General features: G+C 39.7%; 1 protein-coding gene and 1 non-coding gene across 4 annotated transcripts in view; one reads left to right on the top strand and one right to left on the bottom strand.

Moving 5' to 3' along the window:
- ADAM23 (ADAM metallopeptidase domain 23) overlaps window positions 1–27,769 on the bottom strand; it is a 205,499-nt gene that overhangs the window by 51,872 nt on the left and 125,858 nt on the right. For all 3 annotated transcript variants that reach the window (XM_055120304.1, XM_055120305.1, XM_004601306.3), the window contains exons 5-13: window positions 26,675–26,757; window positions 25,739–25,802; window positions 21,521–21,593; window positions 20,429–20,505; window positions 18,354–18,419; window positions 4,845–4,916; window positions 2,596–2,759; window positions 1,664–1,748; window positions 591–681 (exon numbers count right to left, since the gene is read on the bottom strand). In XM_055120304.1, the coding sequence (XP_054976279.1) occupies window positions 591–681; window positions 1,664–1,748; window positions 2,596–2,759; window positions 4,845–4,916; window positions 18,354–18,419; window positions 20,429–20,505; window positions 21,521–21,593; window positions 25,739–25,802; window positions 26,675–26,757 (775 nt within the window). The remainder of the gene's footprint in view (window positions 1–590; window positions 682–1,663; window positions 1,749–2,595; window positions 2,760–4,844; window positions 4,917–18,353; window positions 18,420–20,428; window positions 20,506–21,520; window positions 21,594–25,738; window positions 25,803–26,674; window positions 26,758–27,769) is intronic.
- Window positions 8,435–8,560, top strand: LOC129400248 (small nucleolar RNA ACA64). The gene has a single exon (XR_008627558.1). It is a non-coding gene; the product is annotated as a small nucleolar RNA ACA64 (small nucleolar RNA).

Genomic DNA, 27,769 nt, shown 5'->3' with positions numbered 1-27,769 from the left:
GCCCAGACTTCCCATCCACCTGATCGACGTGCAGAATAACACCATGAGGTCACTAGCCCTATCTGCCCAGCGGATGGAACCCCCAGCCCCCCCCCCCATTGTACCCCGCTTGGACCTATGTGCCCGTGAAGTGGAGTACTACCCATTTCCACCCTCCCTGCCCCCAGTTCAGACTTCTTTCACTTTTCTGGAGAAACTAGTAGGTAAGTTTACAAGTAGACAGGCAGGCAAACTCATAGCTTAAGAACACCTTTTTGAATTTAGACCTAGCTGACTCCAATCCAAGTGTAAAAGCATCAAGTTTATAAGGGATGCTCACCTGGCCTCTTGTGTCCATACCCCAACATTCTACAAAAGAGTTGATCACACTCTAAGAAGTGAGTATGATTTTATACATTTTGAAAGAGGCATTTCTATACCCCACACAGATTAGAAATCCCCTTCCTTTTAAAAACTTTTTTTTAATTGAGGTTTTATCATCCTCTGGGAAGATGCAGATATTCTACATTCATGCTCTAAAGATGGAGGAATGAGAACATGCATCATACAGACCGACAGGTGCATGCATATGAGAAGGTCAGGGTACATACTTAACTTTCTGCTAGAGGGTTCCCACTGGATTCCAAGGTTTTGAGCCAGGCTCTGCGACAGCACTTGTGCCACTGCCATTGGAACACCATACTGGTTTTCAGAGTTGAACAAGTGTGGGAAACATTTGAGAGAATGCACAAAGCTAGTTATTATTCTTATTCATCGCCACATACCACCTCAGCTCCTTCTGCAGAGGCTCACAGCAACACAAGATGTCTATCCTTTAGTACTTCTTCCTTGCAACAGGGGCCCAGGAAGCAGAAAGCCACTCTTACTTTGTGGCTCTCTTAGGACTTGGCGCTGTCACATGGAAACATGAAATATTATCCGTGCCCCTATTGAACTTACGCCAAACCAAGAGTAAATTCCACTGGCTACCGACTCATCATCTCCCCTGAAGGATGGCGGTTGCGGTAACCCTGGTAAAACCCTGCTATAACATTCTCTGGTGTGAATGTTGACCAAGAATTTAGATAAGTTGGTTTAGTTTTTTGGATACTATTTGCTCATTGTGATGAAGAATTTCCTTTTGAAAAACTAAGGTACCAAATCCAAACAATGAGGTTAAACAAATGTTTGCTCCAGTAAATTTTACAGCTAACTAGGTAAAGGTATAAAGATGAAAATTTTACGTAAGGAGAAAACAAAGATACTGATGAAACAGAATTATAAACTGATTTAAATGAGTTAAGCCTAAAAAGGGCAATCCTCTTCTGAGCATTATGATTTTAAAAAGTTATGAGGGGAGGATAACATACAAAACTTATGAATGGTGATTTAAAAAAAAAGTTCTCCAGGACAAAGTTGGGCATGCATCTTCCCAACAAATGTAGAAAATTCTATAGAATTTTGCTGTCTAAAATAAACTTTATGAAAGCAAAAATGGAAGAAAACTCCTTTTAACACCAATGATCACTTGAAATTCTATTTACGCATAGAAACTCTCACACTCTCTATCTTGATGTTATTATTATTCTAAACAAGTTTGAGAAAGAAATAAATTGGGACACAGGGAGGGGAGGGGGCAGATGCCAAGAGAAAGGTCTCCCTTAAGTGAACTGACAATACGTACCTCATTCACACCAACTCCCCGCGTGCGAGAACAGATACCTCCGAAGTAACTCAGACTGCTTCTCTTATAGTGGAACGTCACACGCCTTTAGAAACAGAAACGCTGTTAGGAAAGTGAAGCAGGGACCATCCCATAAGCCTGATAAAGCATGTCTGCGCTCCTGTTCAGAGCATCCCAGCCCCCACATCACCGTGGTCAAAGAAATAAAAAATTTGAAGCAAAGTATTTGACCTAAGGGGTATCACAAACAGCTTGAAATCGTGTTATCTGAGTCTTAGCGGAGCAAAGTCTGAGCATCATGGCCCAGGAATCAAGGACATCAAGTTACACAGCCTTTGGCTCTTTATTTCTTTTTCCCAGAGAGCATCTACCAATTACACAAGGCTGGCTGCTATAAATTCCCAAGCAAAGGCAGTGAAAGACAGAGTAGAGGTCTCTGAGAGAAAAGCCAGGAGGAATTTGATGAAATTCAGGATATTGTCTCAGAGAACAGTTTAGAAACAGCATCCACATGAACAAGGAACAATATATTTTTTATGAAATTAAAGCATAGCACCTCTTTTCCTTCATAAAAAAAAATCTCCATTTTAGTCACTAGTTCATCTCAGAAAATTCTAGTTTCTTATAAGGTCCTTGAGTAACCCCAACTTACTGACTATAGCCCTCCCTGGCACCACAAGTTACCAAAAAATAAAATAATATGGAGGGTCGTTGAGGGGAACATTCCTTATCTTGCATGGGTTGGTAGTGGCACCAGTACATATTATATATATATGTATATATATATACATATATATATGTATATAACATTGAAACTCATTTATTGGAATACACAAGACACTAGTATTTCCTCATTCACCAACTTGACCTCAATTAAAACATTCTTCAAGTGCGCCGACGAAACCCCACAGCGAGCTGGGCCCGGAACCTACGAGATGAGATGCACAGCGTCCGCGTGCTGCTTGATGCGCTGCCGGTACTTGGAGAACTCGTGGAGCATCTGCATGGGGTTGGTGGTGATGTCGATGTGGTCCTTCTCCGTCCAGGTCTCCACCGCTACCAGGACCACCCTGGTATTGAGCTGCTCCTTGTAGATCTGGGGGCACAGAACAGGACAGGGGCAGGAGGAAGACAGTGGTTCAAACAGGCTCGATCAGCGGGTCAGTCAGTGTTAGGAAGGGAGGGGTGGTGAGAGGTGAGCGAGGGTCATAATTAGCTCAGCGCCAAAACTCCGCGTTTCCTTTCTCTTCACCTGGGACAATCCCACACCGCGACCTGGCCTTAGCAACAGGCCTGCTGGGTGATTTCATTCCCAGGCTAGCACGCACAGTGGCCTGGCATTACACCTGAGGACAGGTAGGAGGGATGTCAAGATTCTAAAGTGGGGACCAAAATCCAAAACTGGGTCCTGGATGCATCTCCCTTGTAAAAGCCTCAGAGTATGTGGGCGGGCCCTACGCTGTGGACTCTGAGTGGGTCCAAGACGACTCCAGCGGTTCCTGCATTTTGGGCAGGTACTCGCTGTATGGCTGGCTTGCTCTTGGAGGCTTTGTCCTAAGAAAACTCAAATGATGTGTAGAGAGAATCAGTCCCAAATTGGAGACCCAGAGAGGGACTGATGTAGGTGACAAATCTCTCCTTCACCACACGGTGGCAGCACGGGCAACTGTTCAATCCCATCTTCCTGCTCTTTGCCTACTCGAGGTCTAAGCGCTAATGCACACAAATAACTTAATGAATGCCGTCATTCTGTCCTGTTTTCGAGCTAATTAAGAAAAATAATGAATCATCTCTGAACACACTGAAAAAAGAAAATATCACCATGCCTAAATCAACCTGAAGCGCTAATGGTTTTGCAAGACAGAAAGAAATAATATCTTGTTGGGGTTTGAAAACAGATGGTCCACATTGGAGATGATAAGCCAGAATAAAACGTTGCACACTGCAAAGATGTGCTTCTTTTCAATCCTGGTGAGATAGCTGGCATGAAGATGGGTATGTTGAATATTTCCTTTTCCATCTTGATGTCCAGTGTTTCAGAGAAAACCAGCAAGACATAAAATTCGGGAAAATTAAGAAACTACTGATTTTCAGAATTTTAATCCTAACTGTCTCACATACTCTGCTCACGCTCACACGCATAGTATGTTTTGGCTCTTCTATGCCCACCAAGCATTATATCTGGGAAGTATTAGCATGACAGGGACTTTGGGGATGCTTGAAAGTTAGAAAAGAAAATAATTTGGTGTGGTAGGGGGAAAATTAGACACTTAGCAATTTGCACAAAGTTTTTTTAGTTAAGTGGGAATATGCAATAGGCATCAAATAAAATATTTATAGCTGACAAAATGGTACGGTACATTAGAATGCTAAGTATTCTATGTATTTAATTTGAAACTAGTGAAACAGAAATGCTTCTTGAGCCTAAAAATAATATTTATAGATGTGAAATTCCTTAGAGTCCAAAGGAAGAAAATCACTATATTGCTCTCTATGACTTACAAAATGACAGGGAAAATATTAACACAAAAGAGTTTTGGTTAGAAGTCTTTGTATGAAGATATAGATTTTTAATATTTCAAATTATATAAGAAAGCCTTAATTGACTAGCAAAAAATAAAGCCTGAAGCATTCCACTTCACTAGCAACATAAGTTTGAAGATTTAAGATTTGTCTATTTAACCTGTATTCTCCAAATAAGTTCTATCTCAACCTCTTAGTGTAATTTCAGACAATTCCAGCTCATATATTTAATACAATTATTAGTTATGTCATATGTTAACAACAATGAGCATAGCTAGTTATTATTTATAAAGTCTTAACTGTGAAAAGTAACTTTTGCTCCTTTTGGTAATGAGTTTTCTCCAGGGATATTTTTTGTCTTTCATAAACTCTGATTTGACAACGAGGTTTCAATATCACTTAGAAGCCATGCTAATACAGCCTTGGAATTCCAGGAATAATTCAATCATTTCCTACAAAACGCTGATAACATGGCTATTTATATTAAATATGATAATTTGAAAGCCAATTCTTACAAAATTCCTTTAGCAGTGGAGATAAAAGAAGGAGACGCTTTTTCACTCTTGCTCAAGAAAAATGAAAGCAACAAGTGGGTATACATAACTATAAACTATTCTATTCTTGAAAACTAGGTGCAGAAAAGAAAGGGAACACTTACAGAATCCACAAGGTTGACCACAGACTTTGCGAAATTGTTGGTGTGTGCATGAGACGAGCGATACTTCTTGTACTAGGTGGAAAGATATGCCAGTCACTGATAAGTCATTATCTCATGGTAAATTTCAAAATTCTGGAGAAATAAAAATCTCAAAGTCTTAGTAGAACTGGATACTACATATTTAAAATTTTGTCTCATGTCATGTTGATAGGATGATGTTCTTGCTTCATTTCTGTTAGTTAGCAAAATTCTACATAAGATAGAACTATATTCTGAGTAATAGAGGGAGTCAAGAGAAATCTGTATGAGAAGCTTTAAATTCAAAATAGGAAGTTTTAAATTCAGTTCTAATTCTATATATATACCTTCTGTTTGTCCTTCCAGTCTATAAAGGCTTAAATCAAGAAATTTTGTTCCAAATGAACAATCCCATTCACTTTATTTTTTTAATTTTTTTTAACTTTTAAATAAATCATCATGAGGTACAGTTACAGGCTTACAAACCTTTGTGCTTACGTTTCAGCCATACAGTGATCGAGTACCCATCCCTCCACCAGTGCCCATTCTCCACGACCAATGATCCCAGCATCCCTCCCAACACCCCCACCCCACCCCCCAGCCCCATCCCGCCTCTGTGGCAGGGCATTCCCTTTTGGTCTCTCTTTCCTTTTGGGTGTTGTGGTTTGCAACATAGGTATTGAGTGGCCATCATGTTTGATCTATAGTCTACTTTCAGCCTGCATCTCCCATCCCAAGCAGGCCCTCCAAGCACCCTTTACTTGGTGGTCCCTTCTCTATCTGAGCTGCCTTGCCCTCCAACCCTATTCACTTTAAACTCAAGATTATACATAGATCACAGAAATTTCTTAGGCATTACTTCAGTTGATTATGGAATGCATTTATCATATATCTTATTTTGTTTCAGAAGAATGTCTTCTAGGCAAAGACTTTCATCCCCTCAAAATCATAACATTAAAGACAAAAGAACACTAAAGAACTGTAATTGTGCAAGTAGTTTATGTTTGTTTATAATTTTTTTTTTACTTTTAAGAAAAGTAAGTGAACAGAATAATTATTGAACAACTGGAGTCTCAGCAAAGGAGTACTTTGCCCAGGTCTTTGGAAAGGATCTCTGAAAAGTAGTCTTAATAATGGGGATCGTGCCCTCTGCTAGCCCAAGTATTATCAGATTGTTTTTGTTCGTTTGTTGGTTTGGGGACCATACCCAGCGATGCTCAGGGGTTCACTCCTGGCTATGCACTCAGGAATTCCTCCTCATGTGCCAGAGCCACTGAACTCTCTCCCCAGTCCCGCACCATAAATCTTCAAACTCTTGAAGTATAAGCGTTGAATAACATATCTTTAATAAAAATTGAATATATTTCTACATTGACATTTCTCTTTTTTTCTCTGCCCAATTTTATACTATAATATAGTCACTTTATTGCTTCTTTCTCTCTGCCACCATGTTATTAAATAATGTCTTCATGATTATATACCTATCATTATTTTTATAACACTAAGCAGACATCTATTATGATGATTCATAATAGATGTGCCATTGTCGTCAGTAACATCCACTGATTGACAACCACTGGTCTGAATGTTTGTGTACGCCTGGTATGTACATGTTGAAATCCTAAGCCCAGTAATGATGACATTGGGATGTAGGGCCTTTGGAGAGAGCTTTGACAATGAGCTGGAGACCTCAGGAATAGGATTAATACATTATAAAAGAGGGTCTCAGAGAACCTGAGAACAATCTCTCCCTCGAGGACAGAGAAAGTGCTACTTATGAGCAGGGAGAGAACCTTTGGCAGAATACATCCATGCTTGAGCCCTGCTCTTGGGTTTTCCCACCTGTAGAAGCAGGATAAATGATTTCTGTTGATAAGCTACAGTGTGCGGTGATTTATCCTAGCAACCCCGACTCAGGTACTATCACTCACACCTATTGTTGCTAGCGGTGTGCATCACACTGGGGTCGATACACACACCTTACCAAGACTGTTTTCAGGGTGTGGAGAGACAGGACAGTAGGCAGAGTATAAGCCGTGCACATGCTGACCCGAGTTTGATCCCCAGCACCGCATATGAGCCCCCCACCCGCTCCACGAATGATCCCTGAGCACAGAGGCAGGAGTAAGCCTGGAGCATTGCTAGGTGTGGCCCCCAAATAAAAACAAGACTTTCAATTTTTTGTGGGAGAGTTGAATCATACCCAGTGATACTCAGAGTCTATTTCTAACTTTAGCTTAGGATAGTATATGCAGTGTTGGAAATTGAACTGGGGTCAGCCACATGGAAGGCCTTCACCCCTGTACTATATCTCTGGCCCTATCTTCTTTCAGAATAAAGTTTCAATGTATGCCTACAACTAGATCATACAACATCCTATTGACCTAAAACATTTTAGGCATTTTAACACACTTTAAAAAACTCAGCATTTCAAAAAAATCGTTCAGCATCTTTAGTTGCCCAGAAAATTCCACAAGTTGAACATTTTCAAATGTATCTTTAAGAAATGGACCAGGTATGTGATTCAAAAGAAGCGTGTGTACCTTGCATGTATGAGGCCCTGGTTTCATGTCTGGTACCACAACAAAAGCAGCAGGTGTCAGCATTAAGTGTCTTGAAGGTGGCAGAAATATGTTGGACCGAGACAAAGGTAAAAGTTGTAATAATAGTGAAGGGACTAACTCAATTACACACTTGAAACAGTCTTGGCATTAAAAAGCATGGTGCTAAGAGGCATTTTCATCAAAAAAAAAAAAAGAAAAAGAAAAAACATTACTGGCATCTCATGTAAAGTAGCGTTACACATACCCATGAAGAGAAATTTTATTTTGCTTCTGAATTTCTATTTTTCCTTTTAAGAGACTTCTGAATATAGTCTAATGATTAAGGGGAAATATGAGGTGCAAGTTTTTGAAAAATTAATAAAATGAAGTTTTTTAAGAAATTGGACAAAATATGGTCAATTTTTTGTTTATTTCTTACTTATGGACCGGAGTACTAACACAGCAAGTAGGGCGTTTGCCTTGCACGCGGCTGACCCAAGTTCGATTCCTCTGTCCCTCTCAGAGAGCCGGGGAAGCTACTGAGAGTATCCTCGCCCACACGCCTGGCAAGCTACCGTGGTGTATTGGTATGCCAAAAACAGTAACAACAAGTCTCACAATGCAGACGTTACTGGTGCCCAATCGAGCAAATTGATGAACAACAGGATAGCAGTGCTACGGCAATGCTACAGTGCTTCTTATTTATAATTTATAAGACTGATTACTTTTTTTTAAAATCTCTGACTGCTGTGAGGTGAGTGACTCAGAGAGAAATAAATAAATTTCTCTTAAAACTTCATTTTACTAATTTTTCTTGAGAAAGAAAGAAGACTTGTTGAAGACAAGAAAGGCTGGGCAACCGCAGAGAGACCAGGCAGGTTTAAGACAGGCCCAGGAAACAACTCCAATGTGTGACTGCATGCTTGGCATGGAGGGAGTCTGGTTTAGACCCCTGGCACTGCGTGGTCCTCGAGTACCGCATGGATTAGAGCCCCCAAGGACAGAGAAAAGAATAGCACCGAACTCGGTGCCCGCAGAAAAGTCACCCGCGGCCTAGCCCGTGGCCACGGGTGAGACTTGGCGTCCAGAGGACAGGGGGCTTTAGCTCACCGCCCACTTCCGGTGTGGGGAGGTGAAACCCATGCCCCAACAGCGCCTGGCGCGACCCCCGGAACCCAGACCCCGCTCAGTGGCGCGACCCCCAGCTCCCCGCCCCCGCTCAACCGGCCCGCCTTCTGCCCGCGGGGGTGGGGGGGAATAGCACCTAATATTTCCCCAGGATTCCATATTCCATTGGAAAAAAAAAAAGAAGAAGAGCACCTGGGTACCACCAGGCATCCTCCATCTTCCCACCCCCAAAAGATAGACTATCAAGACTTGCTGATGGTGAAGGGTGGGGGGGGCGGGGGATATAAGGTGAGCAAAGAGAATACTAAAGAGGTTTCTCTAAATTTTGCAGCTGAATAGCTGAGAGATGTCAGTGCCATTTCGAATACAAGAACCCCTAGGGGAAGAGACGTATGAGGCCAGGAACTGAGTGTTAATTCAGAAATGTCAAAAGTCCAGGAGCTGGGAGAGAGCATTTCGGAAGGCTGGAACATGCCAATGCGGGCGTGCAAAGGCCCTGCAGAGGTCAGCACTACTGGCCCTTGAGCACCAGCCTCCACCCCAGTGTTGCTGCCTGGTGTCCCCCTGCTCCCATACCACTGGGCCAGAGCATCAGAGCATCCAGCCCAGTGGGGCAAGCAGGACTGTGAGTGGCTTCCAGGGCCCTTGACCATTATTTGGGATTACCCCTCCCCCAAATACAGAAGAAATGTTAAAGGGGCAGTGCCTATTTGATATAATGAAGTGTGGGTGTTATACAAGTGTGGGTGCCACATAAGCAGCTATACAAGTGGAACCCAGAAGACTGAAGATATGGAGGATTGTTGGGAATGAGGGTTAAACAGACAAAGGGAAAGGGAAGATTGGGGAGAATGTGGGACCCTGAAATCTAAAATGTGGCATTAAGGTAGAAATCTACTAAGGGGGGGGGGGGTTGGGAATTGTCCTATGACTGCTTTGTCTCAGCTTTTTCTACCAGAGAAGCACCCATTAAGCTAAACTCCCCACCCCACATCTCCAAAAGAAGACATGTGTCCCACAGTGTGAATCCCTGGACATGCGAGGTTAGTAAACAGGGGGCCCAAGACGACACATGCCGATCAAGGGCAACTTTATTAACTGCCACACTGGCTTTATACTTTTCTTAGCAGGGGGTTGGTACATAAGTTGTCAATCATCAGGGAAGTGTCTTCTCAGACCAAATAAGGAAAGGTTCGGGGTGTATTAGGTGGGCTTACAACATTCTTCAAGAGTAGATTGAGAAATAGTGGGGAGGGGAAGGCAAGGGTCTATCTGGCAGGAGCATCTGGCAGGAGGAATGCACAAGGTAGAGGAAGGTATTCTACTTTAGGACTTTATGGCGTCTCTTAGTTAACTGCCCTGGGCTACTTTTACCTCTTGAGTTTGGCTATTTCCTTTGTCACAAGGGCACCTTTGCCTCAGGTCAAGCAAATCTGGTAATGGAATTTTCCGGTTTGTCCAGGGTAAAGGTTTCGGGGTCCTCTTTTGTTCAGGGTCCTGAGCATCCCCAACAGGTTAGGTTAGCAGATAGGGAACTGATGGAGGGAAGAACGTTTCCCCTCTTTTTGTGGAATGTTTTCCTTGGTCTAAGAAATAAATGTTGAATGCAAAGGGCAGCCGGGCTCTCTGTCCATGTGGCCGTTAGCCTTTAGACCCCGGGCTCTCTTTTCTCTTGTGTTGAAATCATTTCCTGAACTCTCCTTGGAGACTCAGAGACTCTGCTTCAACCCTGCTCACCAGGTGTGGCAGAGGATGGTGGGTTTGAAGTCATGGGATGATTTTTGAGATTTGAGACTAAAATCTTAGAGGGAGAGTCAGAAAGAAATGATAACCCTGAACCAAGCTATTAGGCACTGCCGGTCCCCCGCCAGCTCTACTCATCGGATGTGAGAGACCAATCAGAACTGGCAGAAGAGGTGGGAAAGTTGTTATGTCAGGGAAGCCATGAGATGAAAACAGTAGTTCAGAATGGAAAGAGAAATCCACTGTGTTGGTGGGACTGGGAGTGCAAATAAGAACAGACCCCTGGGGCCGGGAGAGATAATACAGCAGGTAGGGCACTTGCCTTGCATACAATAAACCAGGGTTCGATTCCAGGCATCCCAGATGGTCTCCCAAGCACCACTAGGAGTAATTCCTGAGCACAGAGTCAGGAATAACCCCTGAGTATTGTGTGGCCCCCAAACCAAAAACAACAACAAAAAGAGAAACCAGACACCTGAGAATAAGACTTGTTCCCATAGGACTCCACTCACCGGAGCCCCTGGATTCCTAAATATTCTCTGGCCAGCAGGCGGCTCCCCACAGCTGAGGGAGCTGGCTCTCTATCTTCCTTTCATGAATGTGCATATGGACAGAGGACCATGTTTCCCGAGCAATGATGGGATTCAAAGCCTATTTAATTTAGGTCGAGGTAGGAGACAAGTTTGTTAACAATTCTTAGAAAATGGTTTATATGCATTTCTAGTAAAGCGTGGTCACTAATGAGGACTCATAAATAGGCACATCTAAAAGACAGCACTTAACATTTTTTTTCTTGAATTGAGGTTTTATTTTGATCTACCAGAGTGATCAAAGTGCCTGGCTGCATCCACTGGACCCTTTCAGCCCACTCCCTTCCCCTGGTGGTAACATTAGGTCTGTGGCCAGCCTCAGGCTTGTTTGACTGGACATCACCCCTTCCCTTCCTTTACTTCTTAATAGACCATGTAAGTGAGATCATTCTATATTTGTTCCTCTCCTTCTGACCAATTTCACTTAGGAAGTCAATTCTTTTTTTTTTTTTTTATTTTCTTTTTGGGTCACACCCGGCACAGGGCTTACTCCTGGCTTTGCACTCAGGAATTACTCCTGGCGGTGCTCAGGGGACTACATGGGATGCTGGGAATCGAACTTGGGTCAGCCGCATGCAAGGCAAACACCCTACCCGCTGTGCTATCACTCCAGCCCCAGGAAGTCAATTCTTTAAAAAAAAAAAAAAAAAAAGGTGTCAGATGAGAGCGACTGTATAATAGGCAGAGAGTTTGCCTGGCACATGGGTGATCCAGGGTTAAGCCACCACATTCTATAAGTCCCCTGAGCCCTGTCAGGAATAATCCCAGAGCACAGAGCCAGAAGTAATCCCCACGCACAACTTGGTGTACCCCCTTCAAAATGTTTAAATTGAAAAATATCTGAGCTACTCCATATTTGCACTTACTGACTTATCCACAAATATAGAGAAAAATGGAAGTAGAACATATGCTTTGGTGCACTTTAAAATATCTCCATTTTTATTAGAATAGGTTTTTAACACTTATATTTAGTGTCAGCAGCTCAGAGCACTGTTTTTGGACCCTCATCTCGGCTATACTTGGTTCACAAATTAAGTTCTATTAGCTAGTTACTCAGGTGGCTTCTACAAAATTGAGTGATTTTTCTTTTCTAATTGAAAGCCACTGACATGCGATGCTTGTTCAAAATAAGGTTATCTGCATTTTCCAGGAAGCCAATATTAGGTTATTCTGAATTAAAGAGGAAAGCCTAAATGCAAATGTCAGGGAAATATTTCTATTTCCTGCATGAATGGGATCTAATTTTGCATTCAAGGAAAAATGTATGCTATTCATTTACGATAAAACTCACTTCCACATTATCTGATCACTAAAGATCATTTACATTTAAAGTGGCAAACTTGCTCTTCCTTCCTCAACATATACAGTCTTTAAGTAATTTGTGTTTTGAACCAGATAAATTAGAACTTGACTTTCAACCAAGGGTTGAAAGACCTGTGTATCTAGCACAGAAAGGAGAAGAGGAGTACTTGGTAGAATGATCATGCTACAACCTCGCATCCAATCCCCAGATTCAAAACAACAGATGTTGATTACTCTAGTAGAGTTTTACTTTTAACCTGTAAATGTCAGTACTCTGATGCATAATCCAGTCTATGGCTTCTCTATGGCAACATAAAAAGCACAACTTTAAAGAGAACTCCTCTAAAAGGAAAAGCAAAGGAATCTCATGGAATATAAGGCAAACTATTCTTTTTTTTTTTTTAGATCACCAAATATTTATTCTTTGATACAAAAGAGATCAAGAAAGTGCAAGTTATCTAGAAAGAAAAGAAAGAGAAAAAACTGAAGGAAAAAAGTACCACACTACTACTAATACTAATACTGCTACTGACTGCACTGCACTGTCGCACTGTCGTTCCGTTGTTCATCAACTTACTCAAGCAGGCATCAATAACATCTCCATTGTGAGACTAGTTCCTGTTTTTGTCATATCAAATATGCCACAGGTAGCTTGCCAATTTCTGCTCTGTGGGCGGGATACTCTCAGTAGCTTGCCAGGCTCCCCAAGAGGGACGGAGGAATCAAACCCCGGTTGGCTGAGTGCAAGTCAAATGCCCTACCCACTGTGCTATCGATCCAGCCCACACTATTACTACTACAACTACTAATACTAATAATACTACTAATAAAAACAAAATAATAATAATAATGTCTCTAAGATTATGCTCACAATGTTGGCTATGATTAGTTCTGTGCTTTTATTTCTGGGAGATGGGGGAGAAATGACAAACACCCAGGACTTAAGGGCTAATCCTGGCCTTGAGCTCAGAAGTCACTCCTGGTTGTGGCAGTGCTTGGGGGACCACATGTACTCATGGGAATTGGAATTTGAGTTGGTAAGGCAAACTATTCTTATCAAAATGACACACTTACTTGGAACTCTTACATTATACTGGTGTGGGTTATGTGTGTGTGTATGTGAGTGTGTGTGTGTGTATGTGTGTGTGTGTTTTGGGGCAGAGGTTAGGGCCAACCCCAGCAACACCCGGGGGCTACTGCCTGCTCTGTGCTCAGGGTTCACTCCTACCTGTGCTCAGGACAATGTAAGTGGTGCTGGGGATTGACCTGGGTCTCACGCAAGGCCTCACCTTATCCACCATACGACAGGCTCTGTAATACTGTCTTAAAGTTAAAATACGCACGGAGTTTATGAGACCAGATGGTACACTTTAGGAAACAGTGAAAAATCTTCACTGGCAATTGTTTGTTTTTGTAAGTTAAGTTTTATTATTATTCAAGTTTAAAAGCTATTGGTTTGGTTGTTTTTCCGAGTTGGGGAATAAAACCCAGGGTCTCATACTACTGAGCTACATCCCCAGCCCCAAATCGTTCCTTTTTCTTTTTCATTTTTAATGTGCATTCATTCCAACTTCATTTGTGCAATTAGAATACTTTTTCCCCCTAACTTCAAAGATAAATGGATATAAATATATGCTCAGCTCTCACTCATTTTAATAATAATAATAATAATAATAATAATAGGAATTACCAAATTTTGCCCGTAGAAGATTCCGTAGCCTTGATAAGTTTAACGGCACAGACTATGCGGTCTAATTTTCATATCAAAAATAGCATCTTAAAGTGCTTTTTTATTATTCATAAGGCAAAAACATAAACTCTTCCTATTTAAAAGACTGAAAAATAAACTTTAAATTAAAATGATATAATGTTTTAAAACATATCAAGTTTCCTTTTTTGGGATAGTCACTCTAGATCTGCTGTTTCATGTACCTTCCAACATTCGGATTCACAAGTCATGGGTTTGAGAACTAATTCTATCAATGACCAGCTATATATGGGTGCCACTTGTGAAATGAAAGGCATGCTCATACATTTCTTATTTCCACTTCTTTAAAAGTACTTGCAAAATGAATGTTGAAGGAACTTTAGGTTCCTAATGCCATAATTTCACAACACACGACAATACTAAGGGTTAGAAAGTAACTGAGGGAAAATTTCAGTATGCCAATCAACCAAATAATTTGGATAAAAGAATTAGCTTGAGGGGCTGGAGTGATAGCACAGCGGGTAGTGCGTTTGCCTTGCATGTGGCTGACCCGGGTTCAAATCCCAGCATCCCATATGGTCCCCTGAGCACCGCCAGGAGTGATTCCTGAGTCCATGAGCCAGGAGTAACCCCTGTGCATCGCCAGGTGTGACCCCCCCCCAAAAAAAAAGAATTAGCTTGAGGTTTCAAGTAACTTAATCACTGTCACTGTCATTCCATTGCTCATCGATTTGCTCGAGCGGGCACCAGAAACGTCTCCATCTTGAGACTTGTTGCTACTGTTTTGGCATATCGAATACGCCATGGGTAGCTTGCCAGGCTCTGCCATGCGGGCAGAATACTCTCGGTAGTTTGCCGGGCTCTCTGAGAGGGGTGTAAGAATCAAACCCGTGTCGGTCGGCCAAGTGCAAGGCAAACGCCCTACCGCTGTGCTATCTCTCCAGCCCAAGTAACTTAATATTCTTCAGAAATCTGAGGAATATTATTTTACTCTTAATTATCTACATTTGTTGCCTATATATTTGTGATGTAGGCGGGCAGACAGGGAAGGCCCCCTTCCAAGGCAATGGCAGTAAATTTCCTGGGAAGTAATAGCCCTGACCTCACAGAGAAATGCACCAGTGGCCAGTGCCATAACAGACGCTAAGAAGGCTGGACCCTCCCCGCCCCCCAACACAAATTCTAGCAGGAAAGGAAAGGCCAGGAAAGGAACTTCAAAGAAAACCATCACCACTCCCCACTCTAGCCCTTTGACAACCTCCTTAGCAAAGGACCTTGACCTAGGTAGAAGCCCCAGGGTGGGAGGTAGGTTGGAGAAACCCTATAAAAGCCACCTGAAACAAAGGAAGGGCACGCATATGCTGCTTGCGCCCATGTGGCCGAGGACATGTGATACCTGAGCACATGTGTCGCCCGCATCTCCGCTCTTGAGATGTGGAGTCTCATGAGTTCATGTCTAATGCTGGGATGTGTATGGGGGTTTTCTCTCGAGCACACTCTCCACTCTCTCCTGCTTTCTCCCTCCTTCCCTTCAAAACCTCCAAATAAAAACTTCAACTTCATTGCCCATCTACTCCTGAAATTTCTTTCTGTGAGGTGAGACAAGAACCCAGCAACCCTGAGTCCAGTATGGCAGAGGCCAATATGGGGAAAGTGATGATCTTTCTCCATCCTGTGCGGCCCACCGACATCATTTGGATTTCCTTCCACTAGGGAGGGGCACTTTAAACTGAATGCAGTCTTTATAAATTCTGCTTCTACCCAAATATCTCAGGGAATACATTTAAAAATTACTGGCTCAAACTAGCACACATCCAAAAGAACAAAAGCAACCGCTGTTGGAGAGGATGTGGGGAGAAAGGGACCCTTCTTCACTGCTGGTGGGAATGCCGACTGGTTCAGCCCTTCTGGAAAACAATTTGGACGACTCTCAAAAAATTAGATATTGAATTCCCATTTGACCCAGCAATACCACTGCTGGGAATATATCCCAGAGAGGCAAAAAAGTACAATCGAAACAACATCTGCACATGTATGTTCATCGCAGCACTGTTTACAATAGCCAGAATCTGGAAAAAACCCGAATGCCCCAGAACGGATGACTGGTTGAGGAAACTTTGGTACATCTATACAATGGAATTCTATGCAGCTGTTAGAAAAAAGGAGGTCAAGAATTTTGTAGTTAAATGGATGGGCATGAAAAGTTTCATGCTGAGTGAAATGAGTCAGAAAGAGAGAGACAGACATAGAAAGATTGCACTCATCTATGGTATATAGAATAACAGAGTGGGAGACTAACACCCAAGAACTGTAGAAATAAGTAGCAGGAGGTTGACTCCATGGCTTCGAGGCTGGCCTCACGTTCCGGGGAAAGGTCAACTCAGAGAAGCGATCACCAACTACATTGTAGTCGAAGGCCATGTGGGGGAAGGGAGTTGCGGGCTGAATGAGGACTAGAGACTGAGCACAGCGGCCACTCAACACCTTTATTGCAAACCACAACAGCTAATTAGAGAGAGAAAACAGAAGGGAATGCCTTGCCACAGTGGCAGGGTGGGGTGGGGGGGAGATGGGATTGGGGAGGGTGGGAGGGACACTGGGTTTACGGGTGGTGGAGAATGGGCACTGGTGAAGGGATGGGTTCCCAAACTTTGTATGAGGGAAGTATAAGCACAAAAGTGTATAAATCTGTAACTGTACCCTCACGGTGATTCTCTAATTAAAAATAAATAAATTAAAAAAAAATTACTGGCTCAAGAAAAAAATCTAGAAGGAAAAGAACACTGAATATTCTATTAAATAATATTCAACATGACTGAACTGGTGCTTGGTAATAGAAAACATTTGTAAAAGTAGACATACAAGTAAAAATTTAAATATAAATTAAGTCACTTTTTAAAAAACCACATGGGGGGCTGGAGTGATAGCACAGTGGGTAGGGCGTTTGCCTTGCACGCGGCCGACCCGGGTTCGAGTCCCAGCATCCCATGTGGTCCCCTGAGCACCGCCAGGGGTGATTCCTGAGTGCATGAGCCAGGAGTGACCCCTGTGCATCGCCGGGTGTGACCCAAAAAGCAAACAACTAAAAAAATAAAAATAAATAAAAACCACATGGTACCGAGGCTTTTCTGAGTAGAGTTGTGGATTAGAATGCCACGTTATCATTTTTCTGTGAAATACAAATTTATCTTGTCATCTATGAATCTACATGATATCTTGTTTAAAACTAGAACTTAAAATTTTCAAAATTTCATGAATTTTTGTTGCAATCTTTAACAAGTATTTTACTCATACCTATTGAGCACTTCTTCAAAGATTCTTTTTCTTTTCTTGGTTTTTGAGTCATACCCAGTGGGGCTCTAGGCTTACTCCTGGCTGTGTGCTCAGAGATCACTCCTGGCAGGCTTGGGGGACCATCTGGGGTGCCTGAGATTGAACCTGGGTCAGCCCAGTGCAAGGCCTGTGCCCTACATGCTGCACTATAGCTCTGGTCCATCTTAAAAACTTATCTTTATAAATCTTTCCAAAGATATAGCACTGTTTTCATAAAAGCAATTACTATGAGTTTTAATTAATGCAACTATAGGAATTGCATTGTATAATTATAAGCAGCCAAAAACAGTTTGAGAAACATAGTTCCTACTAGCCTTGAGATAAAACTGGATGCCTTTTTCCAGCTCCTTACTGAGCGACCTAACTTTGATAGGTTGAGGATTCACACCACATGTTAGCAAATATCATAAACCAAGACTTCTTTTCAGAGAACTGGCTAGTACACATTCGCTAGCACACAAGTATTGGGTTTCCTAGCAAACAGCTGGCTAGCCAAAACTCTTTACATGCTCAGATTCAGCCAAGATATTTATGAGAAAACAGTATACTTTTAAATGTTTCCACTTTTAATGAGAGTCAGGGGAAGATAATAATTGTTTTTCATATATCTTTCATTGAAAGGACACATTGAACCAATTTTATTCTGACAGAAGTAGCTGGACATTTTTTAATGCTTTTTCAGAGATTATTTTTTCAATATTTAAGAATGAGAAATCATCTGTTAATATAATTTTTGGGGATTTCCTTTACTTATATTTGGTAATCTTCTATAGTTAAATCTACCACAAATTATAATTAGTAGAATAAATTAACAATAAACATGTTCATTGTTTTTGACATGGATTAAACCTATAAGGTAGTGACCAGATATATACAGGAAGAAAAGCTGAGAGAATGACAGTTTCAAGTGAAGACCAGAAAAAGATACCAAACAAAGAGTTAAATGCATTCATTACAATTAGCATTAGAAGAAAATTAATAGTTGTGAAAATTATGCAAAGCACAGTGTTTCCAAGCACTATTAAATAAATCAAGTTATTTAATACTTCCCCAATTAATCATCTAAATAATAAGAACAAATAATAATTAAACAAAAAGTGAAATATTCTTAACTAAGCAGTTATGCCTAAAATCCATTTCTTACCATTTTGTGATCATTTACAATCATAAGTTCCAGATATTTCATTTCTTCAAATACACCACGAGATGGCTATGGAAAATAAAAATATATGGTCATAATGGTGGTTTATTGACATTATCTTCAATGTTGACAGTGACAATGTGGACAGATTTTGAATTTCAGGATATTCTTTATTGACATTTAACAAATATTCTGGAAGAAATTTGGTGAGTGAGGTAGAAAAAAATTTACAATAAAATGTGGGTAAACATTAAAATGCTTGGAAAAGCATTGTATTTTATTATCATTAAAATACATATTTGATAAAGGACAACTCATGTTTAAATATGAAGCAACACCTCCAAACCCCATACTACAGTAAATAAATGATTAGTCAATGAAAAATTAAAATTAAAAAATAGAGAATAGCCCATGCTGATTTTAAAATGTTCTAAAGAAAACTATATGGCATAATTCTACTAAGATAAACAAATCTTCAAAATCTCTTTGGCACTAAGATGTAATTTTTAAAAAGCATTGCAGTTTACTTAAAACTTTACTACAAAAAAAAACCCTCACTAAAATAGTTAATTAGAATAACACAGGAGGGCTAGAGTGATAGCACAGTGGGTAGGGCGTTTGCCTTGCATGCGGCCGATTTGGGTTCGATTTCCAGCATCTCATATGGTCTCCCGAGCATCGCCAGGAGTAATTCCTGAGTGCATGAGACAGGAGTAACCCCTGTGCATCACCGGGTGTGACCCAAAAAGTGGAAAAAAAAAGAATAACACAGGAGATCTGTCTAGTCAAATAGAAATGTTAGCTCAATGGAGTAAAATTCTGACAAAGAGATACAAACTCCTAGTTATACAAATTCTTGGAGAAACAAACACTGACAATTGACAATTACTACAGTCTAAGTTTTGATTATTACTGATAATATTTGAGAGGAAGGACTATGAATTTTAGTAATCATTTGGACTTCTATTTCTTTTTAGAAATAGATATTTTTTCTATATTTATGCAATCATCAATCAGTTATCAGTTTATATTTTCTAGAGATATAGTAAAGTGAAATGTCATAACTTATACAAAAATTATTACAAAAAACAAAAAATTATTACTATCAGCCACATCTTCAAGAGAAAGAAAAATGAAGCCTCTAATTAACACACACACACACACAGACACACAGAGAGTATCTATAATCACTGTAATAATACAAAGCCAGATTCATGAAAGAGGATAATTTAACACGTAACTAAGATTTTGGTGTCTGTAGTCTAATTCTTTCTTGCACACAAAAATACATTTAGCAAAACATCTAAAATGTGCAATTTCCAGTATAATTACCCATTAAGTTATCTAGTAAATTACCATGTTAATCTATATGCTGTGGAATTAATTCTCAGTTACATAGCATTCACCATGTAATTACTAAACAGTTCCCATCATTAAAGCTTTCTAATCTATTATAAAACAGACGAGGAATATAATTTCAGTCTCAAAGACCTATACATTCATCAATACATGGAAACTATAGGACAGTGGTTAATTATATGATCACATGATTCTTATTTAGTAATTGTTATGACATCAATGGTCAAATGGATTCATTCTGTTTAGAAAACACATTATTGTAAAGTCTATTAGAATAGAATTCAGACTCTGAAAGAAATACAAATAAGTGTGATAAGCCAAAACTGAAATACCTGACTCCTCCCCCTAGTTTTTCATTGCAGAAACGGTCTATATCTTACATAAGCCATTGAGAAATTGGGAAAAGTCTGCTGTACTTTGAGTAGACAAAAAAAAAGTATTGCAATGTTTATTTAAATACAATACAAAACAAAACAAAAAAAACCCAATATATTTCTTCTTTGAACTCAAGTGTTTGCAGTACACAGTGATGCATTTATATCACTAATATGCAATTAATAAAAGACAATCAGCTATTGGGCTTTCTTATTTGGTGTTTTGTTTGCAGATAGAGACACCCGAAACTAAGTTGTCTAGGATGGACCTAGATACGGTGCTGTGATGGACACATGGTTTATCTGAATGAGATGGCCCCACCTGTGGCTCAATGCCACACTCACATTCACTGCTCTCTTCTTCCTCCTTTTCAACCACTGTAACTCAGACAGAAAGGGCCATTGGTCACTGTTTTCCATGCCTGTATTAAAAAGAAGAATAGCAAAATTGATCATTGGCTGCATTTCTGTTGGAATATAGAAATGTTTAAAATGTTTAAAACTTTTAAAATGTTAGGTGAAGGAATGGTGGCACGGAGAATACAGATCATCTCAAAATCAAAATAATATCAGGTGAAAACCAAAGTCAACTAATCATTTTATATTCTGATGGTCACAAATGCAACTCAAACTTTCTTCCAAGTGATATTAAAACAAAATGAGTTACTTAAGATATGCAAAGACATGCACTTGACTGAAAATCATTGGAACCCCAAAATTTCAGAGTATTCCGTGGTTTAGCTTAGAATTTATCTTAGAATTTAGAAAAACACCGCATAGGCTTTTACATAAATTATTATAAATTTGGCATAAATATACTAAAGCAGTATGACATGCTTCAGAAGTCAACATGAGCAGGCTTAGGATGCCTGAGAACTAGAGCTTGAGAGAGAGAGACAATACTCAATTAAAAAAAAAAAACAGTGAACTGGGGCCAGAGTGATAGTATAGCAGGTAGAGCATTTGCCTTGTATGTGACTGACCCGGGTTCAATTCCCCCAATCCCATATGGTCTTCTGAGCACTGCCAGGAGAGATTCCTGAGTATAGAGCCAGGAGTTAACCCCTGAGCATCGCCGAGTGTGATCCAAAAGGAAGATAAACAAAATCAAACAAACAAACAAACAAACAAAAACAATAGTGAACTGCCAAGAGAAATTCAAAGGCTAAACTTTTCTGTAAATCCATCTGTTATATTCAGTCACACTTACTCTCCTGGGCTTCAGATTTCAGTTTTTCCATTGGAAATGAACTCCTATTAAATGAATGTCATTCTATTAAATGAAAGCCTCCGCTCATTCTATTATCCCACCCACAGTATACACCAACTCCAAGCCCAGCAAACATGAACCTGAACCTGAACATGAACCTGCATGATTATCAAGTTCTACCAAGCCACTCCTACAACATAAAGCAGGATAAGCATAAGAAAACTTACTGAGATTTTTCATCTGCTTAGAGTATTGTCCTGCCAACATTTTCTGAATTATATGTGGTCGACCTGTACTTTTCTGAAACAAAAATAATGGTAATTAGAACTCAAAATGTAATCAAGCCTCAAGAGAAAAGTACTACGACTTCCTTTAATGTCCATCCAAAAATGGGAACATGTACGTACAAATATTTTGGCAACATAAAAATGAAAAATATGTCTTGCTGCAATTTTAATTTTAAGTAAATTGACATCATCCAATTGCTTGAGTTTAGATAGAAGCAATTTTATTTGCTACTCAGAAACATGGACTGGAATGATAGCACTGTAGGTAGGGTGTTTGCCTTGCATGAGACTGACTCGTGTTCAATTCCTCCATCCCTCTCGGAGAGCCCAGGAAGCTACGAAGAGTATCCCACCCACACGGCAGAGCCTGGCAAGTTACCCATGACGTATTCTATATGCCAAAAACAGTAACAACGAGTCTCACAATGGAGACATTACTGGTGCCCACTATAGCAAATCGATGATCAATGAGAAAACAGTGCTACAGTGCTATCATAAACATTACTTCTCTTCAGTGACATAAAATGTATAAGAAACACAGTTGGTCAGTAAACACATGAAAATGACCAGCATTTTAACAATCTTTATAAATGCAAATTAAAAGAAAAACAAGTACAAATCTTGGCCATCAAGTCATTAAATATCTCAAAATTATCCTATCAAAATTACTTATGGTTAATTATGGTTGCAAAGCAAAAAACAATCTCATATAACTACTAGTAGTGATAGATTGGTGTCATAGTTTAGTGAAAAAATAGCAAATTATCAACAATATTAACAAATTCATATATTTTGCCTTAGAAATTTTTTTAGAAATATTTTGTCCTTATTAATTTTATTACTATTAGTTTACATTTCTGAGTACACAGACATACAAGCACTTTTAATATACATATCACACAATTTAATCACTTAAAGCCTATGTAGTATGTATTTTATTCCTGTTGGTAAAGATGCTGAGAGACATGGTACTGTGTTAAAATTATATTACAGTGCTATAATCCAGTTTATTTAAAGAACATAGGGAGATATAACACTTAGACTCTGTAAGAATGTGTAGGGAAAGAAGTTACCTCTGGGAGCAGGATGATGAATAATTACACATTTGTTGCATACTTGCTTATTTTGCTTTCCTAAATTTTCCAGTGTTTTTCTTTTGTAATCAGAAAAACAGTTATGAAACAGAGCTGTCTTAATAGATTACATAAATGACTTAAAAATCAATGAGTTTTATTTGTTTATTAATTTGAAGAATATTAATTAGAAATCCACTATCTATACTACTTGACTTACTATAAGGCATACACTGAAAGGAAAAATAATAGTTAATCAGGGGCCAAAGAGATCACTCAACGTTTTGCATGCAGGAGCTCTAGATTTGGTCTGTGGTACCACATGGTCCCTGAGCACCACAGGAACAAATACAGAGCACAGAGCTGTCCAAAACCCTTCCCCCACCAAAAAATGGCAACTTAAATATCAAAAAACTAAATTCAATTACTGAAAAAAACTAAATTCAATTACTCTTATTTCCAGTACTGGAAACAGATGGAATGATATACAGGATATGAAAGTTCATAATTAGACTGCTACACAATTTTTAAAACTTGACTAAAGTTTTAAGGTTTGTTCTCTCTACTCATGATGAACAAGGATTGTAAAAAAGGATGGTAAAGAGAAAAAGGTGAAGAATATGATTATTGGTGCAACAATCCAAAGCCAAAGCTTTAAACCTTGGGATAAGTTATATACAGAAATATATATTCAACAGTTTATTAAATATAATCTAATAGCCATGAAGTCACTCTCAAATTTTTAAAGTTGCCCCATTTTTGTAGGGCTCCACTGAGAAGGTACGTTGCATATTTTAAAACTCTACTATGAATGATTTTGTAAATCAGTGTTTAAATTTTAAAAATTAGAAAAAATTGCTTTTGAAAGAGACTATTTTTAAAAATCTAGATTCTTATCTCATACTGTACACAAAAGTTAATCCAAAGTGGATCAAAGAACTTGACATTAGACCAGAATCTATAAAATGCATTGAAGAAAATGTATGAAAAATGCTCCAGTATCCAACCCTCAAAGTGCTTTCAGTGCTATGATTCCACTGGCAAGGACAACAGAAACAAAAATAAACAAATAGGACTACATTAAATTAAAAAGATATTTTATGACAAAAGAAACGCAAGCTAAAATTTATAGAACACCCCACTGAATGGGAAAAGATATTTGCACACAATCACTGTATCACTGTATCACTGTCCTCCCGTTGTTCATTGATTTGCTCAAGCAGGCACCAGTAACATCTCCACTGTGAGACTTATTGTTACTGTTTTTGACATACCGAATACGCCATGGGTAGCTTAGCAGGCTCCCCTGTTCGGGTGAGATACTCTCTGTAGCTTGCCGGGCTCTCCGAGAGGGGCGGAGGAATCGAACCTGTGTTGGCCGCATGCAAGGCAAATGCCCTACCTGCTGTGCTATCGATCCAGCCCTTGCACACAATATATCAGATAAAAACTAACCTCCAGAATACAGTAAGCTCTCACTGAGCTCAACAGCAACGAAACCAATTAACACTATAGAAACACTAACCTCATAACACTATAGCAATGAGAAGTGATGAAGAGACACTTCCTAGAAGAGGACATACTAGTGGACGTTGTTATCTCATAAAAAGTGTTTAATGTCACTTGTTATCAGAGCCATCCATATAAAAAATGGCAATGGGTATCATGTAACGCTAGTGATAATGGTATTATTAAAAACAATAGAAGGCACCAGTGTTGGTGGGGATGTAGTAAAAACAAAAGAGAACTCTCATTCATGGCTGGGAATGTTGTTCAGTTCAGCTTATGAAGTGCATTATAGAGATTCATCAAAAGGTTAAGAATAGAGCTTGCTTTCATATGACCCAGCAATTTCAATACATGGCATTTCCCTCCAAAACACAAAAACACTAATTTGAAAAGTTATATGTATACCTATGGTCATTGCAACGGTTAGTACACGAAAACAACTGGAAAATCTGATAGATGAGCGGATAAAATTGTAGTAGACATACACAATGGAATACTATGCAGCCATAGGAAGTATAAGGTTACCTACTTTGCTGCAATTTAAATGGAACTGAAGCTTATCATATAAACTGATATCATTTAGGGGCTGGAGTGATAGCACAGAGGGTAGAGCATTTGCCTTGCACATGGCCGACCCAGGTTCGAATCCCAGCATCCCATATGGTCCCCTGAGCACCACCTGGAGTAATTCCTGAGTGAAGAGCCAGGAATGACCCCTGTGCATCACCAGGTGTGACCCCAAAAGCAAAAACAAAACAAGACATAACAAAAACTGATATCATTTATATATTGTATTTAGAATAACTGGATGAGGGAATGCAAAGTTTTAAAGGGCAGATGTCCTGACCAAATTTGGCTCCAAGGTATAGGGAGGAGAAGGAAAGAAAGTGCGAAGGGGGGAGAGAGAGAGAAAAGATTGATGAGAAGCAACAAGGCCAGGTCAGGAAAGTCAAGTACATAAATGTGTTAAAGAATGAAGAGCCAAATATCCAAACCACAGAGTCAACAACACTGAAATCAAGAGCCCAACCTTTAACAACCAATCTTCAAAAGGGGCTGGACAAGAGGGCAGGATGGAGGAAGCAGGGCGGGGGTTGGGGGGAGCAAAGTGGGGGCAGGATATGGGAGGGAATCTGGGGACATTGGTAGAGGGAAGTTGACACGCCTGGTGGGATTGGTACTGCAAAATCAAAATTGTATGTTTTAAAATCAACTATAACCTTATAAATCACAGCGCTTAAATTAAAACAATGTAAAAAAAGAAAAAAATAATTAAAAAAAGAATGAGAATACTAAGGAAGACTGGGGCCAAGAGGAGAAAAGGTGGACAGTGGTACTTTCTCCATAGACTGCAAAGGAATGATCTTCACTTTAGAAAATTTGTTTGATGCTTCTGATCCTCACTCACTGCTGTGTGGACTGGGACATGAAACTTAGGTTTTAAAACATTCTTCAATTAAATTTGAAATAAGGTACTATGTATAAATTTTCATTGAAATCTACATGCTTCTCTATTGAACAAAGGCAGAGAAAGAATAAAGGACCAGAAGGAAACTGATGTCACAGTCACACTTACCTCATCTTGAATCAGCTCCAGGGGTTCTATCATATACACAAAGGTATTATCTTCAAACATACCACTGCAACATGAGGATTCACACAAGGAGAGAATTAGCAAATTGAGTGAACAGCACGAAATAGCAAGTGAATTTCATTTTATGTCTATAAAAACAGCTGCCTGAATAAATGCCTTTACAGTGTCCCAAGTCTAATGCACATTTCTATGTGGAATCCCACTACAGTCTCAAAATTGTACTGGACAGTACATAGGCAACAAAAAGTGTCTACAGGATCACCAAGATCAAACAAAAATACCTGATATAGTTAATTTTGACATCAAGTGGATAGATGAGACTATTAATCTGCAATAGGACTATTCATAATGGTTAATACAATTATGAAATGCAAAAATGCTAAACTTATTGTTATGAAAATCCATATCATCTGTAAAAATAATAGATTCTTATGTATAAGATAATCTAAATCCATATGATTATGAAGGCATCATCTTCTTGTCCCTGATACTTTTCCCTGAGAAGTCCTCTAGCATATCCCCCTTTCGGAAACCTTCCTGAGCTAGCTTATGTGGTCATCCATAAGCCCACCCTCTCCCATTCACAGCATACACCAGAGAGAATAAATATTAATCTGGATAATCATTTGTTTCCTCTTTTAGTCTCCTGCCAGCTACGTGTAAGGGTAAGCCATAACTTTGCAGTCCTACTTCTTTATACCATATGCAAACCCTAACATGAAGATGGCACAGAAAAGTCACAAACAAATATTTACAAAAGAAGAAATTTTTAAAAGTGGGGGCTAGGAGCTATCTCTTAGCAGAGTGCAGATTTTGTATGTATGAGGTCCTGGGTTCAATACCCGACACTATATTGCGGGTGAGTTGGGAAGCGTTAGGATGAAGCGAGTTTATGCCCCCACTGACAGTTCCACCTACTGAAGTCCATTGCAGGTTGACAGAGCTGCCCTGGAGTCCTTGACACCCCGAATGCTGCCATGATAGTAGCAGTGTTCGCCACCCTGCAGACGAAAAGAGTTGAAATGATTGTTTTCAGCTTCACAATTCACTCTTTGGGATGCTTCTATTAAACAAAGAGAAACGTGGGGCTGGAGCAATAGCACAGCGGGTAGGGCGTTTGCCTTGCCCTTGCATGCGGCCAACCCGGGTTTGAATCCCAGCATCCCATATGGTCCCCTGAGCACCGCCAGGGGTGATTCCTGAGTGCAGAGCCAGGAGTAACCCCTGTGCATCGCTGGGTGTGACCCAAAAAGAAAAAATAAAATAAAATAAAAAATAAACAAAGAGAAATGCAGGGATGGTCCTAGAGACTCCTCCTGATTGTCATTAAAGTCTTTAAGCACACTAGGAAATTTCCAATTTTTTCTATCATGAGCATATGTATGTCTATTAATGTTTGTGAAGGAAAAATGATGCGTCTTACCAGGAATAAGATGCCAATGCCAAGTTACAGTTTATATGCCTTACATGAAGCATGAATGGTACAGATACCAGATAATGTTAGATATTAAGGTCCCATGTCTGGCTGACAAGAGCCACTATACACTTTGTCTAGAGTCACTTTTTGGTGGAAATCTATATAAAATATTATTCTATGCCATAAAACCTTTTACAATTATTTACTGCAACTAAGAAATAATAAATGAACTCAGTTTTCAAGATCAAATAAAAAGCACAAGACCTATTTTTTAAAATATGTGATTTGGGGAGTCAGAGTGAAGTACAGTAAGTAGGGCACTTACCTTACATGCTGACAACCTAGATTCAATCCCCTGACCTCTGGTGAAAGAGATCCCTGAGCTCAGAGCCAGGAATCAACCATGAACACTGCTGAATGTGATCCCCAAACCCAACATAAAATAAAATACATCATTTTACTTACTCCTTCCCTTTCTCCTCCCTAGCAACTATTTTCAATTTTTAAATTTGTCCCTTCTGTTGTCTGCCTACATATTTCTGAATCAGATAGATAGATAGATAGATAGATAGATAGATAGATAGATAGATAGATAG

This window comes from Sorex araneus, chromosome X, assembly GCF_027595985.1.
Source record: "Sorex araneus isolate mSorAra2 chromosome X, mSorAra2.pri, whole genome shotgun sequence".
Taxonomy (NCBI): domain Eukaryota; kingdom Metazoa; phylum Chordata; class Mammalia; order Eulipotyphla; family Soricidae; genus Sorex; species Sorex araneus.
This window is presented reverse-complemented; position numbering and strand designations above follow the sequence as displayed.